The following is a 15,739-nucleotide window of genomic DNA, read 5'->3' as shown; positions in this document are numbered from 1 at the left end:
TTAAGATAGAATATATACATACCAGAATATACTTTACTAGCAATACTTTGAAAATTGGTTATATAGTTAACCTTATTTTTTTCTTAGCAAAACCAATGTTGATTCTCGTTTTCTGTTTAGCCTCTGGAACCACTATAAGGTATTACTTTAGAGGATGAATGAGGATTACATGTATGAATGTAAATGAAGTGTAGTCTTGTATGGTCTCAGGTCGACCATTCCTGAGATGTGTGGTAAATTGAAACAAAACCACCAAACAACACCAGTATCCATGATCTACTATTCAAATTTGTATAAAGGTAACTGCCTTTATTAGGATTTGAACATTAGAACTCTTGACTTCGAAATCAACTGATTTTTGATGACAAGTTAACCATGTTGATTTACCTTTTTCATATCAGAGGATTTGCTTGTGTCAAAATAATAATGAAGACTTGAAAAAATAATGTTTTATAAATGAATTATTCACTCCCTACAACTGTTATAGGCTTTATTACAGTAATCTCCTACTGAAGAGATAAATTACAACAAGAATAATCACTAATATGTCACATAAGGAATGATTGGTTTTTTCAATTAAATGATTTATTTAAGAATATTTCTTGATTGCACTTTTTTTTAAACAAGAAATCAAGTAATTTAAATACAAGTTAATTCAAGTAAGTACTAAATATAATGGTGCAGTGATTCATTTTTCATGAAATTATTCTGGAAAAAAGGTATATATATATATTTTTTTTTTTGTAGGAGTGTCTCATGTAGAAGATCATGTTTACTTATTCCCAGTCAAATTTTTTTCACAGAAAGAGAGGGTAAAGCTAGAAGGAAAGGATAAAAAAATGTCAGAAGAATTGATTAAACTATGGACAAATTTTGCTAAATATGGGTAAATATTATGGACATTTTAAATTGATATGTTTTTTATTCAGGGATGTTTGTATCAAATTAATTTGTAAGATTTAAATGCTTTAACTAATATCTGAAGTATTATAACATAAATGATATGGTAGATTTCCATTTTAAAATAATTTTACATTTACTAGACTTTTGGTTCAAATCAGGTATTTATATAATCAACAGAATCCAAATTCAAGTTAAAATTAAAAATTTATTGACCAGAAAGTGAGTATATAATGACGTGACATTTTTAGTGTGATAATTAAATTAATGCATCAAAGCAAAAATTAAAAACAATAGAAATGATTATTTTGTATTTCATTTGTAAAGTAACATAGATGTATAACAAAATCACAATTGATGTAATTTGTTTGTTAAAACATATAAGAAATATTTGTTTAAAATATTGTTTGATACACTTTAATGAAATATGAATTGATAAATTAAGCTTTCAACTTGTAACTATTATAACAATCACAAATATTACAATACATTATCGACTTAGTTCATATTTTATTATCATCATCTATGTTATGTCTGGCAGGTCCCTCATCCATCGCTGTCGCCAACCGTTTCTGTTCCAATCAGAACAGTTTACAATCTTCACTATCTATTAACTTCATCCTTCTTCTTATTCAATTCATTTCTCCTTCTACTGATCCTTCCAATACAGTTATCAAGATTCCATTTCTTCTAAACACATATCCGAACCAGTATTCTTTTCTTTTGTGTACTTCCCTCATAAATGCTCTTTCTTCTTTAATCCTGTTCATTATTTCCTCATTCCTCACTTTATTTGTCAATCTTATTTTCTCCATCCTTCATATCCACATCTGAAAAGCTTCAATCCTGATCTTTTCCTTTTCCCTCATCAACCATGTTTCACTTCCAAACATGACATACCAGTCATAGCATTAGGCTCCTCCTTAACTCTAAATCTGGACATTTACTACATAGTAATTCCTTTTCTTAGTGAAGGCTTCCTTTGCTATTCCTATCCTTCCTTTTATTTAAACTGCGCTCTTTCAGTTCTCTATCACTATAGTCCCCTAATATCTGTAATTTTTTTTTTCTTTTCTATTTTTCCTTCACTTGTCCTTACCACTAAATCCTCTTTGTTGTTTACTTTCATTACTTAAGATTTTTTATATTTATTTTCATTCTGTAGACTTTCATTCTTTCCTCCAGGACTGCTAACAATATTTGAAGTGTGTGTGTGTGAGTGTGTATGTGCCACATCAAGGATTACCATGTCATCAATAAAACATATGCATCTTATTTTTTGTTCTCCTATAATTATTTATTTTTCTCTTTACTATAATATATTCTTTATAACTTAAATGTAAATGTTGAATACTGTCTATGAAAGACAGCATCCTTGCCTAACACCTCAACCTAGATTCATGCAGTCAGTCAAATTTTTTAATTAATCTCTCTCTTTCCATAGTACTTTTTTTCTTTAAAAATCTCCAAAATTTTCTCCCATTTGGCTCTTTCAAATGCTTTCTCTAAATCTATGAAACACAGACTCATTCCTCTTCCTCTCTCTAAATATCTATCTCCGATCATCCTTAGTAGCCCAGTGGCATCTCTGATTGCTTTTCCTATCCTGAAGACAAAGAATTCATCCCCTACATTCTCTTAAGAATACTTCAGTTTAGGACTCAACATTATTTCAAAGGCATATACTATTAAACTTATTGTTCACTGTTTTCTTTGAAATTGGTATCATTACAATTTTCTCAAAATCTTCAGACCATTCTTCCATATGGTATGTCCTGTTACATAATTTAACTATTTTATCCACTCCTTTCTCACCTAAGCATTTATAAATTCTATGAAAGTTGATCTATTCCAGTAAATTTTTTATTCTTCTTATCTTTAACTGCTTTCTGTACTTCAAATTTTAATATCAACGGCCCACTTTAGCTACCTGCCATTCCTTTTCTATGTTTAGTTTCTCAGTTTTCACTCTTTTCATATACAGGTCCTCCTACAGGTACAGGTATTATATATGATTTCTTCACTTTACTACTACAGATGAAGTAGTAATCTATAAAGCAGTGATTTTTTCTTATATGATTTTACCATCCTCAAGTTCTTGCATGCAATTGGCAATTTAAATTCTCTTGTTGCTTCTCCCAGAGGTCCAAATGAGAACCTGTTTTAAATCAGAGGAAAATTTAACAGAATAAATGTAATGCAAATTTCTTCTTCCATCATTGTGTAGGCAATTCACCTGTTCCGGTTTCAAAGGGTTACCAGCACTTTCTTGGCTGTCCCATGCTTCTTTTGCCCTTTGGTCAATAGTGTATTATTTCCTTGGGGAATCTTCCATCTACCATCCTATTAACATGGTCCATCCACCTCTGCCTTTTCTCTAGAATTGTGTCGCACAAGGGTAGAACATTTAACTCTTTTCTGATATCCTCGTTCCTAAATCAATCATGTGTAGTGCACCCCTTTAGCGAATGCAGGTATCTCATTTCCTCATTTCCACTGCCTGAATTTTACTGACCTGTCTCTTTAATAAGACCCAACCCTCAGAGCCATACAACAGAGTAGAAACAGCCATCACGTTATAAAACTTCATTTGAGTCTCATTCAGCACCTTCCTGTGCAGTGTTCTCCTTATTGTTCCACAAATGGCTTGAAATCTAGAGATCTTATTGCAATCTCTATCGTTTTAGTAAGTAGCATCACAGCCTAGGTAATTAAAATGAGACACCTGTTCAAGGATCATATCTCCTAGAATGATTTTTGATCTAACAGGAATCTTTCCCAGAAATGCCATGACTTTTGTCTTTGTAAGGGACATCCTAATACATTTGGAACTGGTTGGTTACCTACTCTAGCATTCAGATCTCCCACTATTATCAAAAAGTCTGAATGATATTTATTCATTTGGATTTGGAGATGTTCATAAAATTCTTCCATTTCCTCCTTCTACCTCTCTTCAGGTACATATATGCCAATTACTATCAGGTAACTTCGATCTATTTTCAAGCATACAGTGATTATCCTTTCATTAATAAAGATATAACCTCAAATATGTTTCTTCCACTTTATATCCACAAGCACTGCAACACCACAACAAGCTCTTTTCCCTTGCTCAACGCCACTATACATCAATGCATAACTCTCCAGATCATTTGTGCCCTTGACCTTCTTCTTCGTTTCTGTCACAACTGCAATGTTCACCCTGCATTCCCTCAATTGATGAATCAATTCCACATCTTTGCTATTCAAACCTCTATCATTCCACGTTCTCAGAATAAGTCTGTCCTTTAATCCAAAATCATTATTTTTTTCAGGCCAGATTTGTGTTTATCCATAATCCTGTCCAGAATATTTTCCTTTTGAAACCTGCAAGTAATTCTTAATACCCCTAAAGGCGCTACCAACGCCTTGTAGAGTATTCCAGTAAGAGGGCTGCCATCTTAAAGCCTCTGAACTTGCTCTGGGACTAGAATTTGGAATCCCACCTCCTAGGCTCTTCTGTCTTCCCTGCAGTTGGGAATTTCTCCCCAACCACCATTGAAGCCATTCACCATTAGAAACCTATTTCAAAGGAGTAAGAAGGAAGATCGGAATAATGGTGTAGGAAATATGTTCACCACACAAGTGTGGTGTAATCCTCACCACAAAGATGTGGTGGGGAATACTACCCAGGTTAATGGGTGGAAACGCCCATCTACTCCCTTAAAACCTACCCAGGGTGGGACTGTCCCGGGCAGGGGCAGTTTTTGTTTCACGGTGACTATTTTTTTCACCACTACCCCTTGGCCCAAACTTTTTAGAGCCAGTAAGCATGCCTGATTCCCATAGGCGCGCCCAATGGAGGTAACTGCGAACTCCCCGCATTGGGCATTGCAAATTTTAGGTTAATATTTTTTTTACAATAATTATCAAATAAATTTATGGTGCTGATAGTTACCTTATTTATTATTTATATTACTGCAGTTTTCACCTTGCTGAAGGGTACATGAATGAATAACAATGTTTAGTAGAAAGATTAGTTAAGAAAAACTGAATAAAATTTAATTTATGAATTGTTTAAACTTTTTTACCACTATAATAATAAAAAATTATCAAATGAATAATTACACTTAATGTAATTAAGAATTAACAAATAAATGGTTGAAAATGCGTCAACATTAATTAAAATAGCTTATCAAAACCAAATTTGGTAGAGTTTGTGATCAGAATTAATCGTTTTGTGGAATCTTCATCGTTGTATCTAATGTATAACAAGTATATTATTGATTTCAAACAAGACAAGATAAGGAAAATATCTGAGACTATTTCATTCTGTATAGTTATGTAGGATATTGAAAACATTTCTCAAAATGTAAAGATTGGTTTTCAAAATGATGTGTGTGTGTGTGTGTGTGTGTGTGTGTGTGTGTGTGTGTGTGTGTGTGTGTGTGTGTGTGTGTGTAGATGATTAAAATAATGATTATTGTTATTGTGAATTACAATAACATTGTTGAATAATGATATTTTTATAATCCTCTGATATCATTATTGGGTATTCAGAATATTATTGTCTGAAAAGTTCTCAATTTTATTGTTTTAATGGCCGTTTAATTTGTAATTCCTTATCCATTATCTGAGAGACCTAGATATTGGAATTGAAATTTTTAATTTGTCTTTATGACCAGAAGAAGAAATAGGTTCAAGATCAAAGTATATAAGGCTACCATCCTAATGACTTCACCATTAGAATATGGTGATAATAAAAATTAGTAATTTTTTATTTCATTTCAAAAAGAGTTACATCCTATTAAATTTTGTATGTCCATTTTTCTGAATTTTTTTTTAATCTTTGTACATAAGCAAATTTCAACACATCATTATGCTTGAGTGTTGGTAAGAATGATGATACGTTAAGAACTACTTATGAACTTAATAGACTAACAATTACTACCCTTCTTTTCTTTTCTATTATTCTTATTATGATTTGATAATGGTGACATGATGAAAATGCATTCAGTAAATGAAATGAAGCAGTCTATGATGAAGTACACCTGTTTAAGAATAACATAATAAAATTATATATCTTATAATGTTATATTATAACATTATACACATTGGGCTAATATCAATTTGATCTGTATCCAGATTTACATTTTTTAACTGGTAGGATATTTTGGTTGGTAGTAATCAGCTGATGACAAACTATTGTTCAGTTCAAATTTTGCACCTGTATTGAAAATCCCATTAAAGTATATAAAATGAGAATGAACTTTTATGATGCAATGTTGATGAAAAAATAATGATACTACTACCATCCATGATCAGTCAATATGAGATCTCCTCATTCTTTATTACTGATTTTTTCAACATTTGTAAAACTGAATATAAAATCTGAGAATAGTGGAGTTATTAGAGATGCTTCTTAATCAGGTAGGACTAGATTTAGATGCATTTTAAAAAAGGTTACTTGTTAAGACATTAGTAAAAAGGCTTTAAATGTTGCCTAAAAAGTCTTACACTAAGCTAGAAGAACCTGAAATAAGTCTATATAAAATCCTAAAAGAAATGAAGTTTAAGTGTTATAAGCCATGATTAATTCATAAAGAAAAGATTTTGACAGAAGAATGGGATTTTGTGAGGAATCTATTATTTGATAGACATTTCTTTAAATCAGTGATATAACATCATGAAGCATATCTCAAATTGAGTGGCCTAGTAAACCATCATAATTGTCATAATTGGTCTGATGAAAATTAGGATGATTGCATAATTATTGAGAAGGAGCTTAATGTAACTGAACTGATGTTCGTGTTTAGAGCGGGATAAAAAAAAGTAAGGGGATCTTATTTCTTCCATGAAAGTTTAAATATCCCCAACCTATTATAAATTCATTTAGTAATCCCTATATTTAGAAGCAAGATAGGGCACTCACATACTATGTTCATCACATAAATCAACTCTACTTGAATGAATAGGACATAGATTGTAAAACTTATTAATAAAATTTACGTAATAAGGTAACTAATTTGGTGTATTCATAATTATTTTTTAATAATTGTAAATATTGTATATATATATAAAATAATTTTTTACATTTTTAGTTGACTGGTAGTTGACTGGTATGAAGACGTGCGTCTTCATTTGTTTCTCTTCGATGTTGAACTTCGGATTTCAACCATTTTTTTACAGTCTAATTTGCTTAATGAATTTGAACCATTTTTTCTCTCCTGCAGTCTTTGGTTCTACACTTTCTCACTTTGCTAAATTAACTGGTATGTAACAACAATTAATCAGTATGTAACATCTTGTAATACTTCATCACAAGCATATTTAAAAAAATTATAATTCATATTTTTGTTAAGAGAAAATATGAAATTGCTATTATGAACATCTAGTACATATTCATTGGTTTCAAAACAGTTGGTGCTACACTGAATTCCGACTAATGTCTGATATTTATTTTCAATATTTTACCACTATTATCATAAATAATCTTGTTAGAATGCCTGTATCTTAGGAATTTTATTTCCAGAAATCCGACACCAAATAATGAAGATAATAAATGGGAAGAATTTTCAATAAAAGACATGAACTATTATCATATAGAATATGGCAAAACAAGGATGGAGAAAGATTTTTTTAAAGAAAGAATAAATTTCTGGAAGAATTCAGGATGGAGGGATAAATTAAGATCAAAAATTTCATTAATAAAAACCTAATTTAATTATTATTTTTGATATAAATATGTTAATATTTTATTTTTTAATGTTTATTAATTGAATAAAAGAAATGTATCTAATTTATATTAATTCTTCTTATTTGATTATTTACAACTAATAGTTATGAATAAATTTTACTACCCTTGTCATTCCTGTCTAAAATCCTAGATTTATATTCAGACACTATAGGTGCTATTAACTGACATTCTAGTATTTTTCTATAATTTAGAGAATTATTGGGAAATAAAGAGAATATCTTTTCATAATGTCACTATTATTCAATAAAGGAAGTTATTACTTTTGTTTCAAAGAATAACAGAAGATTCAAAAATTTTTTTTGAAAACAGTAGCATTTGACCAACAGGTAAAAACATTAAATAACTTTAAATAGATCTACCTGGAAGCAAACGTAGTAACTTAAGTTTATCAAATAAATATGGTTTTCAGAAAGAAAAATATATTAAAATATATAATTTATTGTGTGTTATTTATTAATTAATTTTTTGAATGTCACGAACACAAGAGCAAAGAAGGCATTGACACAGTCAGATAAGTGCAAACTATTTTGGGCGTTAAATCTGCTTGTTTATTCTTTGGAATTCCTATACTTGTTGAAAATCCTTCAAAATATTTCACGTACGTATTATAGTTATTACTAAAATTGTGACATTCCAAATTCAGTGTGAATTCCAAAGTTATTAGATGTGATGAATAAGCCATCGGGATAAATTAAATGCTCATCGTTTTGCTAACATCTTTTTGAAACAAGTTGTTTTTCGTAACTGGACGTCACATAATGGAAAAAAAAAGATACAAACTTCAATTTTGATCTATGAATTGAAGAAAGGTTGTTAATAACATTAAGGTAAAAAAATAAAGAACCAATAATACTTCATTTTTACTTTACAAAAAGCTGAATAATACTAATAATCAAAGACAATATGATTAATAAGGTTAATTATAATGTCTTAAAATAGTGAAACTGCTTCCATTCTCACTATTTTCTACTTTTTACCAACGTCATTATAGTGATAGAGTAATAGCGCTGCAAAAAAATACGAAGACATATGAGGGGCTTGTCCGTCGTTTTCGTTTAAAATTTAATCAAAAAGAATACAAATATTAGCTTAAACCACTTCTTGTGAGCATCGCCCAGTATCTTTAAAGCAGGTACTCAAAAGTTAACCCACCGGGTTGGTCTAGTGGTGAACGCGTCTTCCCAAATCGGCTGATTTGGAAGTCGAGAGTTCCAGCGTTCAAGTCCTAGTAAAGGAAGTTACTTTTATACGGATTTGAATAGTAGATCGTGGATACCGGTGTTCTTTAGCGGTTGGGTTTCAATTAACCACACATCTCAGGAATGGTCGAACTGAGACTGTACAAGACTACACATGCTTTACAATCATACATATTATCATTTGAAGTAATACCTGAACGGTAATTCCCGGAGGCTAAACAGGAAAAATAAAAAAAATTAGGTACTCAAGAGTTGTATATCTGCGGTTTTAACAAAAAGACTAAAAAGAAAACTAAAAAGCATAAATCATCTAACATAAAAAATATACACAATATTACATTTTTTTATTAACCCAGTACTACGCAGAAATAGAAACATCCGGATTAAAATTTCATAACATTGTACAAGACACCACGGATGTTTCTGAGTAGATTAAATTTACGACGCAACGCCGCATAACGTATACAATCTATGAGTATGTGGTGCACAGTCATGCGGCAGTTGCATCGTACGCATAGGGGTGCGTGTCTTCCTGACATCAGGTACTCGTGTTTGACCCTCGTATGTCCTATTCGCAATCGACAGAGGAATCGACTATTCGCAATCGAAACTCGGCGTAAGGAAGTAGTCACTTCCTTACGCCGAGTTTTTCTGCATGAGGAGTTTCATGGCAACACAGAATAGTAGTGTGGAAATACGGGGTCCGGTCGTCTTGGATCCGCCATCTTGAATCCAATAACGGCCATCTTGGAATTTCTCTTTTTCCCTGTGAGAATTTCCCTTTTCCCTTAGCGGGATATTTGAAATTCTGCAGGGTACCAACTTGAGTAATATTATTTATAATAATTAATTCAAAGGTTTGTACCGCTGTTGATCAGCTGTTGTGTACCGGTCGGTTTGAATTAAATAAATAAATAATATTCGAAGTGAAAAAAAAACTTGGTCGGCTAGGACGCCAACCCGGTCATGACGGGACGCGACTGACTGACTGAAAAGGAAACTTCCCGTGGGAAGTTCCCTTTTCCCTTATATATTTGACAGTTGTACTGCGCCACTAGTCCTTCTGGTGGCCACCAGGAGCGCTGGTCTCGCAGCTACCATCTTGGACTTCCCCTTTTTTCCCCGTGGGAAGTTCCCTTTTCCCTTATATGTGACAGCTTGTACTGCACCACTAGTTCTTGTGGTGACCACTAGGAGCGTTAGTGTCGCAGCAGCCATCTTGGATTTTTCCTTTTTGCGTCTTATTTTGAACGTCCGTTACAGTGGCAGGCGCCAAACCCTTCCGACCAATTTCTGCAGCGCCGGATTCAAAGCGTTTGCGCATGCGCAACAGGTAGACAGTTACTGCTGCTACCACCACCACAACCGCTGCAGACACGTGGCTACATAAAACACTAATAACCAACATAGGAATGTGCTGAATCATCGTAATGCAAAACTCTCTCTCTCTTTCTGTGTGTGTGTGTGTGTATGTAAACTTTCCACTAATATATCCCGTAATTCATTCAGCATTAAGACATTGTTTATAACAAATAAAATATCTAGGTGTGTGTGTGTTAAAAGATTCCCAAGATCGACAGTAGCATCATGCAACATACACACTATACTCTAACTTTGTATTATTACAAATAAAGTAGTAAATTTACACCCAGGTATAAAATATTAACGATGAACACAAAGTTTGCAACAAATAATTATTATCTGTTAAGCATAAAGAAAGAACTTTTAACGCCCTCCAACATCTAATATAAACGTGATATATAACATGTACCATTGTAACAGAAGAAAAGATTAAAAATTTTATTTTTATTTAATCGATTAAGAAATAAAAAACTTGAGTTTATGAAGTATTAATAAGTTCATATGTAATAGAATTATCTTACAAATTTATTTGCACTGAAAAACAATTATTTCTTTAAATTTTATAGATCGGAAAAATAATGAAAGGTATAAATACATACCAGTCCGGATTGAAAGCGACCGTTACTGCTGCCACCACCATTAAGTAAGTATGGACGTACCTTGAGAATGGTCCTGGTCGTCGTGGCCGTTGCACCGGGAGGCGGTAGGTGCATGTGTGTTTGCGTGCGTTGGCGTAGCGACGACGTGTTGTTGACAGTCCGAGGTCTGGCGGGCGGCTGAAGAACAGCTGACGAACATGGCCTAAGGTTGAGCATCCTATTTTGAACAGCCGTTACAGTGGTAGGCGCGAAAGTGCTACACCCTTCCGACCAATCACAGCGTAGGATTCAAAGCAGTTGCGCAACACGTAGACCGTTACTGCTGCTACCAACACCACCTAACTGAAAAACAAAGTCCGTTACAATTCAAAAGAAAAAACCAAATCAGCCCTACATTACCGTATGATGGATTATAGCGTTGTTGTTGTTGTATTTCCACACCACCCAGGAGGTAGCAACCGGGGTGCGTTGATATATTTTTTTAACGAGTGAAAACTCTTCCCTAGAGACCTACAAAACACTCGTACAAAATTATGTTGTTTACTTCAAAAATTTACCACGATTAAAAAAAAATGTATAAAAACGTCAGCTAATACAAAAAAAATGGTAGTTGCATTTCCACACCACCCAGGAGGTAGCAACTGTGGCGCGTTGAGATTAAAATTAAGTTTATAAGACATGGTATTATTTGATGCACTTTGTAACATGATATGACGAGCAAGAAAAAAAACCTATAAAATAGAAAAAAAATCGGATCGAGTGTTTTATAGTAGGCCTCAAAGGGAGAGATTTCACTCATGTAAAAAAAAAAAAATTTCAACGCGCCATGGTTGCTACCTCCAAGTTTGTGTGGAAATGCAACTAATAAATAGGTACAGTTTAAAGATGGATGTTGATATAGCCGCATTGGATTTGGTTATTTCTCCTATCATCGTGTAAGGACGTTGCTTCATCTGATTAAAATTGTAAACGCGGTGTTCGATGACCTTTGTTGGATTTAGCATACAGTAGTAACATCTCGACAAGCGATGTAATTCTAATAGTGTATGTAGCCGTTTCCGGTTACATACGCTATTAAAAGTGCTGAGTATGCATGGTCGTTTCTTAGAATTAAACGATTAATACTGTTCAAGGTTACTCATAAAATGACACGTGGCTTCAACCTCGGTTTGGGTGTGGCACTTTAGACGGTTGTGACATCAAGGTCAATCTATAGATAGTCGTTTGTGTATGGAAGTTTTCCTGTTCAAACATGTTCGAGATCGACTGGATGCGTAGGCATTGTAGGAGGGGATACGATGGCCTTGTATGAATGGCCTTGTACGTCTTAGTTTCTTTCTTCATTCCGTCGCAATCTTGACTTGAACGCTTACTACACATATCATCATCGTCGTCATTATTATTGTCATCACCATATACGCCAATATGTCGCAAACATTTATTCAAAAGATTAATGCAAAGACCTCACCAAGCCAACTCAATCAAATCACAAGCATTGGTGAATTAATTATCGAGAAGAAATACGACATTTTATCAATGAATCGATGGACTACTAAATACGGTACTTGTATTATATGCACCCTTCAACGTGAGGGTGATGATGATGAAGAACGTAGAGTTTTTCTACTAAAGCGGTTCGCCGATCGTCTAGACAACGATGATATTGACCAGCTAGTGGCAAATAAGACAAAATTAATATTCAAGGGGATTGTAGGGTAAACCTACAATGTCGTTTTCGAATAGGTATTTAATTCAAAAGGAGAAGACGATAGAGGCATAAGAAAATAGTCCTTTTCAGGACTACAACACATAACACGTACAACACACATTCAATTTATTATACACAAAACAAAAAACACTTTAAAAACCCCCCATACAGCAAATTTGTACTAGCTATTGTTTTTTTGTTTTTTTTTTAAATTAAAAATGATAGTTTTTACAATTGCTAGAAGTAGTGGTTCCAAGGCCCGTTACATGATCTGGTAATAGATTTATCTACTATCAGGTTATGTGACAAATGGTGAGGAGAGTGTTTAATAAATTAGTTTTTTTTTTAGGTAATGGTGAGAGGTTACATAATCTTTAAAAATAGAGAATTTTTTCATTTCTGTTCAAGGTTGCTCGTAACTGATACCACTTTATTATGGTAAAAAAAACAATAGGCCGTTTCCGATTACTTACGCTATTAAAAGTGCTGAGAATGCGTAATCGTTTCTTGGAATTACACGAGAGTAGTCATTTCTTACACGATAAACACTTTGTCATATTAATGATAGTATACAAGTCTATATTTTTTTTGCTAGTAGTAAATTTTTGAAGTAAACAACATGATTTTGTATGAGTGTTTTGTAAACCTCTAGGGGAGGGATTTCACTCGTTAAAAAAAAAATCTCAACGCGCCACGGTTGCAACCACCAGTTTTTTTTTGTATTAGCTGACGTTTTTATACATAGAATACAAGTCTCTATCTTTATTTTTAATTTTATTAACACTTTTAACGAGTGTTTTGTAGACCTCCAAGGGAGAGATTTCACTCGTTAAAAAAAAAAATCTCAACGCGCCACAGTTGCTACCTTTTTTAGGAAAAATGTTTTTACCCTTTACTGAACGGAGACGGTATATGCGTTTCGGGTAAGAGATTGTGTGTGTATGGCTGTTACCATTTTCCATCAAAAACTACCGGACCGATTTCGATGCGGTTTTTTGTATTACATAGGTATCACTTCAGAACAGGTTCTTAGTCATGTTTTACGGTTATAGACTATATGTCAACGTCTTGAACGACTCCTGAGTAGCCTTCAGATCGTACTCATCCAAACTGTTGTTACTTTCCTCAAGTCAAATACCGGAGCAGAAAACCAAATGTGATGAAAACAAAAAAATTATCATAAAAGATTGGATTGACACTGAAAAAGACAGTCAGTATATCTAAAAAAATGTCAAAATATGCAAGGAACACACATTTTTTCATCAACTATCTTACGAAAAAAAAAATCTAAGCAAATAGATCAAGAAAACCAGACCACAATTTGGTAAGAAAAAGGTCTGATTCTTTAAGGCACGTGTCAATTCACTCATCAACTGTTACATGATCAAACTGAAGTTCTACACTTAAATTTCGATTTACACTTAAACTAGCGATTTAGCTATTTCTATCTACTCTTGAATCTAAATAAATGGCTCATTGCATCAAATTCTCTAATAAAAGTACGTGGAAAATTCTGTAAATGGCTATTTTGAATATTTGAACAGAAAATGTCAAATAAAATTGCATAATAGGTCTAAAATATTGTTACGCTAAGTTCATTGAGGTTAAGGGAGATTATACTAAAAAATAAATATAATTCAACTTCAGGAATTGTTTTCGTTTAGATTTATCTAACTTAGTAAATAGCTATTTTAATTTTTATAATAAAAGAAGTATTCTGAACATTTTTTGGTTAATAGTGTTTTTTTCAAATACAAGGAGATCATTTGAAAAGTTACCACATTTATTTTTCAACAGCTATCAGTACCATTTGTTTGCAGACATTCATACCATTCTCGGGAGGAACCTTTTAAAATTATTTTCAAATGGGTGAAACCCACCCTCACCGCTACACTTACCCCAACTCGAAGGTTTTAAAATCGCAATGGTAACATTTAATTACATTAACACCCATTTAATTACATTTGACAACCCGAAAAAAAATCTATTTCTGTGAAAACAAAATTAAAATCCACCCACCTCTTCGTTCGGTAGGTACGAAAAACCATTTGGGGTAGAACTTTTATTTAAATTTCAGTCCAACAAAAATAAGTATAAAATTACGTGATATTACTTCTTAAACCATTTGAAGTAATCATAATCTGTGGGTTAAAACTTAAAACTGTGAAAACTATTTTTTAAATTACCAACATAAAACTTTTTTTTTAAATTAGACGATGTGGCTTGTGATAACTCATTGGAAGGCCCTTTGGATGACAAGTAATTTGGTACAAATAAAATAAAAATTGGTTCACTGGTATTGAAGATATGATTATAAATGTATTTTTTTTTAGGTTACATAGGGATACAGTGTTACTGACCCAAAGCGGTAGGTCTGAAATCGTCCGTTCGTCTTAAAAATATAGGTCGCTTAAAATGCTGGTGTCTCCAGCATTGAAAAAACGTATCAGTAAACACAGCATTGTAACATCAGTTAATCATACGAAAAACTAATAATAATATACCCACTTCTTTGCTGGTAACGTTTTAACAAATTTATTACCACAAAAACTTAATGATTAAATAATTAAATAAAAACTAATTCATAAATGAATAATTGTTAATCAAAAAATAAAGCTTCATAAAAATATAAGCTTACATAATAATCTTTCACGTGTACATAATAACAAAAATAATTTATTAAAATCACAAATTAAAAGTGTGTTCTTATAAATATAAATATTTTATAAATCTCAGTCTATATCGAGGATGAATTTAATCTTCACATTTTTATCGCATACTGCAGTATGCGATAAAAATACACATGACTGCAGTAGTCTTATGGAGTAAAATGCGTATCTTAACTTAATCACAGTGATTTACTGCTACCAAAATTATGAATCAAATAAAAAGGATTACAACGCTTTGTTTTAAATAAAAATAATGATAACACTTGTTATTTAATGTTAAATGAAACCCGATTACGATATTAATATCCATATAATATTCATCAAGCAAACAAGCAAGGCTATATTGAAATAACTAATTATTTCAAAAATAAGCGCATTCCTTTAAACAAACAAGTCCTAAATAAAATTAAAATTAATCAATAGGCTATTAATTTAAATAAAATTATCAAATTTATGCTTCTCGATTACCATTTACACTACCTGCCTAAAGTCATAAATCTTTAGTTTTTCACCGACTTACAAATTATATGTAACTGCCTATTTATTATATATATTTTAATATTTCTTGC

At 32.4% G+C, this 15,739-nt stretch overlaps 1 protein-coding gene and 1 long non-coding RNA gene across 2 annotated transcripts in view; one reads left to right on the top strand and one right to left on the bottom strand.

The window, feature by feature from the left end:
* LOC142318417 (esterase E4-like) overlaps positions 1-7,551 on the top strand; it is a 42,849-nt gene extending 35,298 nt beyond the window's left edge. The window contains exon 9 of the mRNA XM_075355002.1: positions 7,409-7,551. Coding sequence (XP_075211117.1) covers positions 7,409-7,458 — 50 coding nt within the window. The 3' untranslated portion in view covers positions 7,459-7,551. The remainder of the gene's footprint in view (positions 1-7,408) is intronic.
* LOC142318418 (uncharacterized) overlaps positions 1-15,739 on the bottom strand; it is a 42,011-nt gene that overhangs the window by 5,251 nt on the left and 21,021 nt on the right. The window contains exon 3 of the long non-coding RNA XR_012754903.1: positions 10,854-11,135. This is a non-coding gene — a long non-coding RNA (uncharacterized LOC142318418). The remainder of the gene's footprint in view (positions 1-10,853; positions 11,136-15,739) is intronic.

This window comes from Lycorma delicatula, chromosome 1 (assembly GCF_047948215.1).
Source record: "Lycorma delicatula isolate Av1 chromosome 1, ASM4794821v1, whole genome shotgun sequence".
NCBI classification, from domain to species: Eukaryota; Metazoa; Arthropoda; class Insecta; order Hemiptera; family Fulgoridae; genus Lycorma; species Lycorma delicatula.
This window is presented reverse-complemented; position numbering and strand designations above follow the sequence as displayed.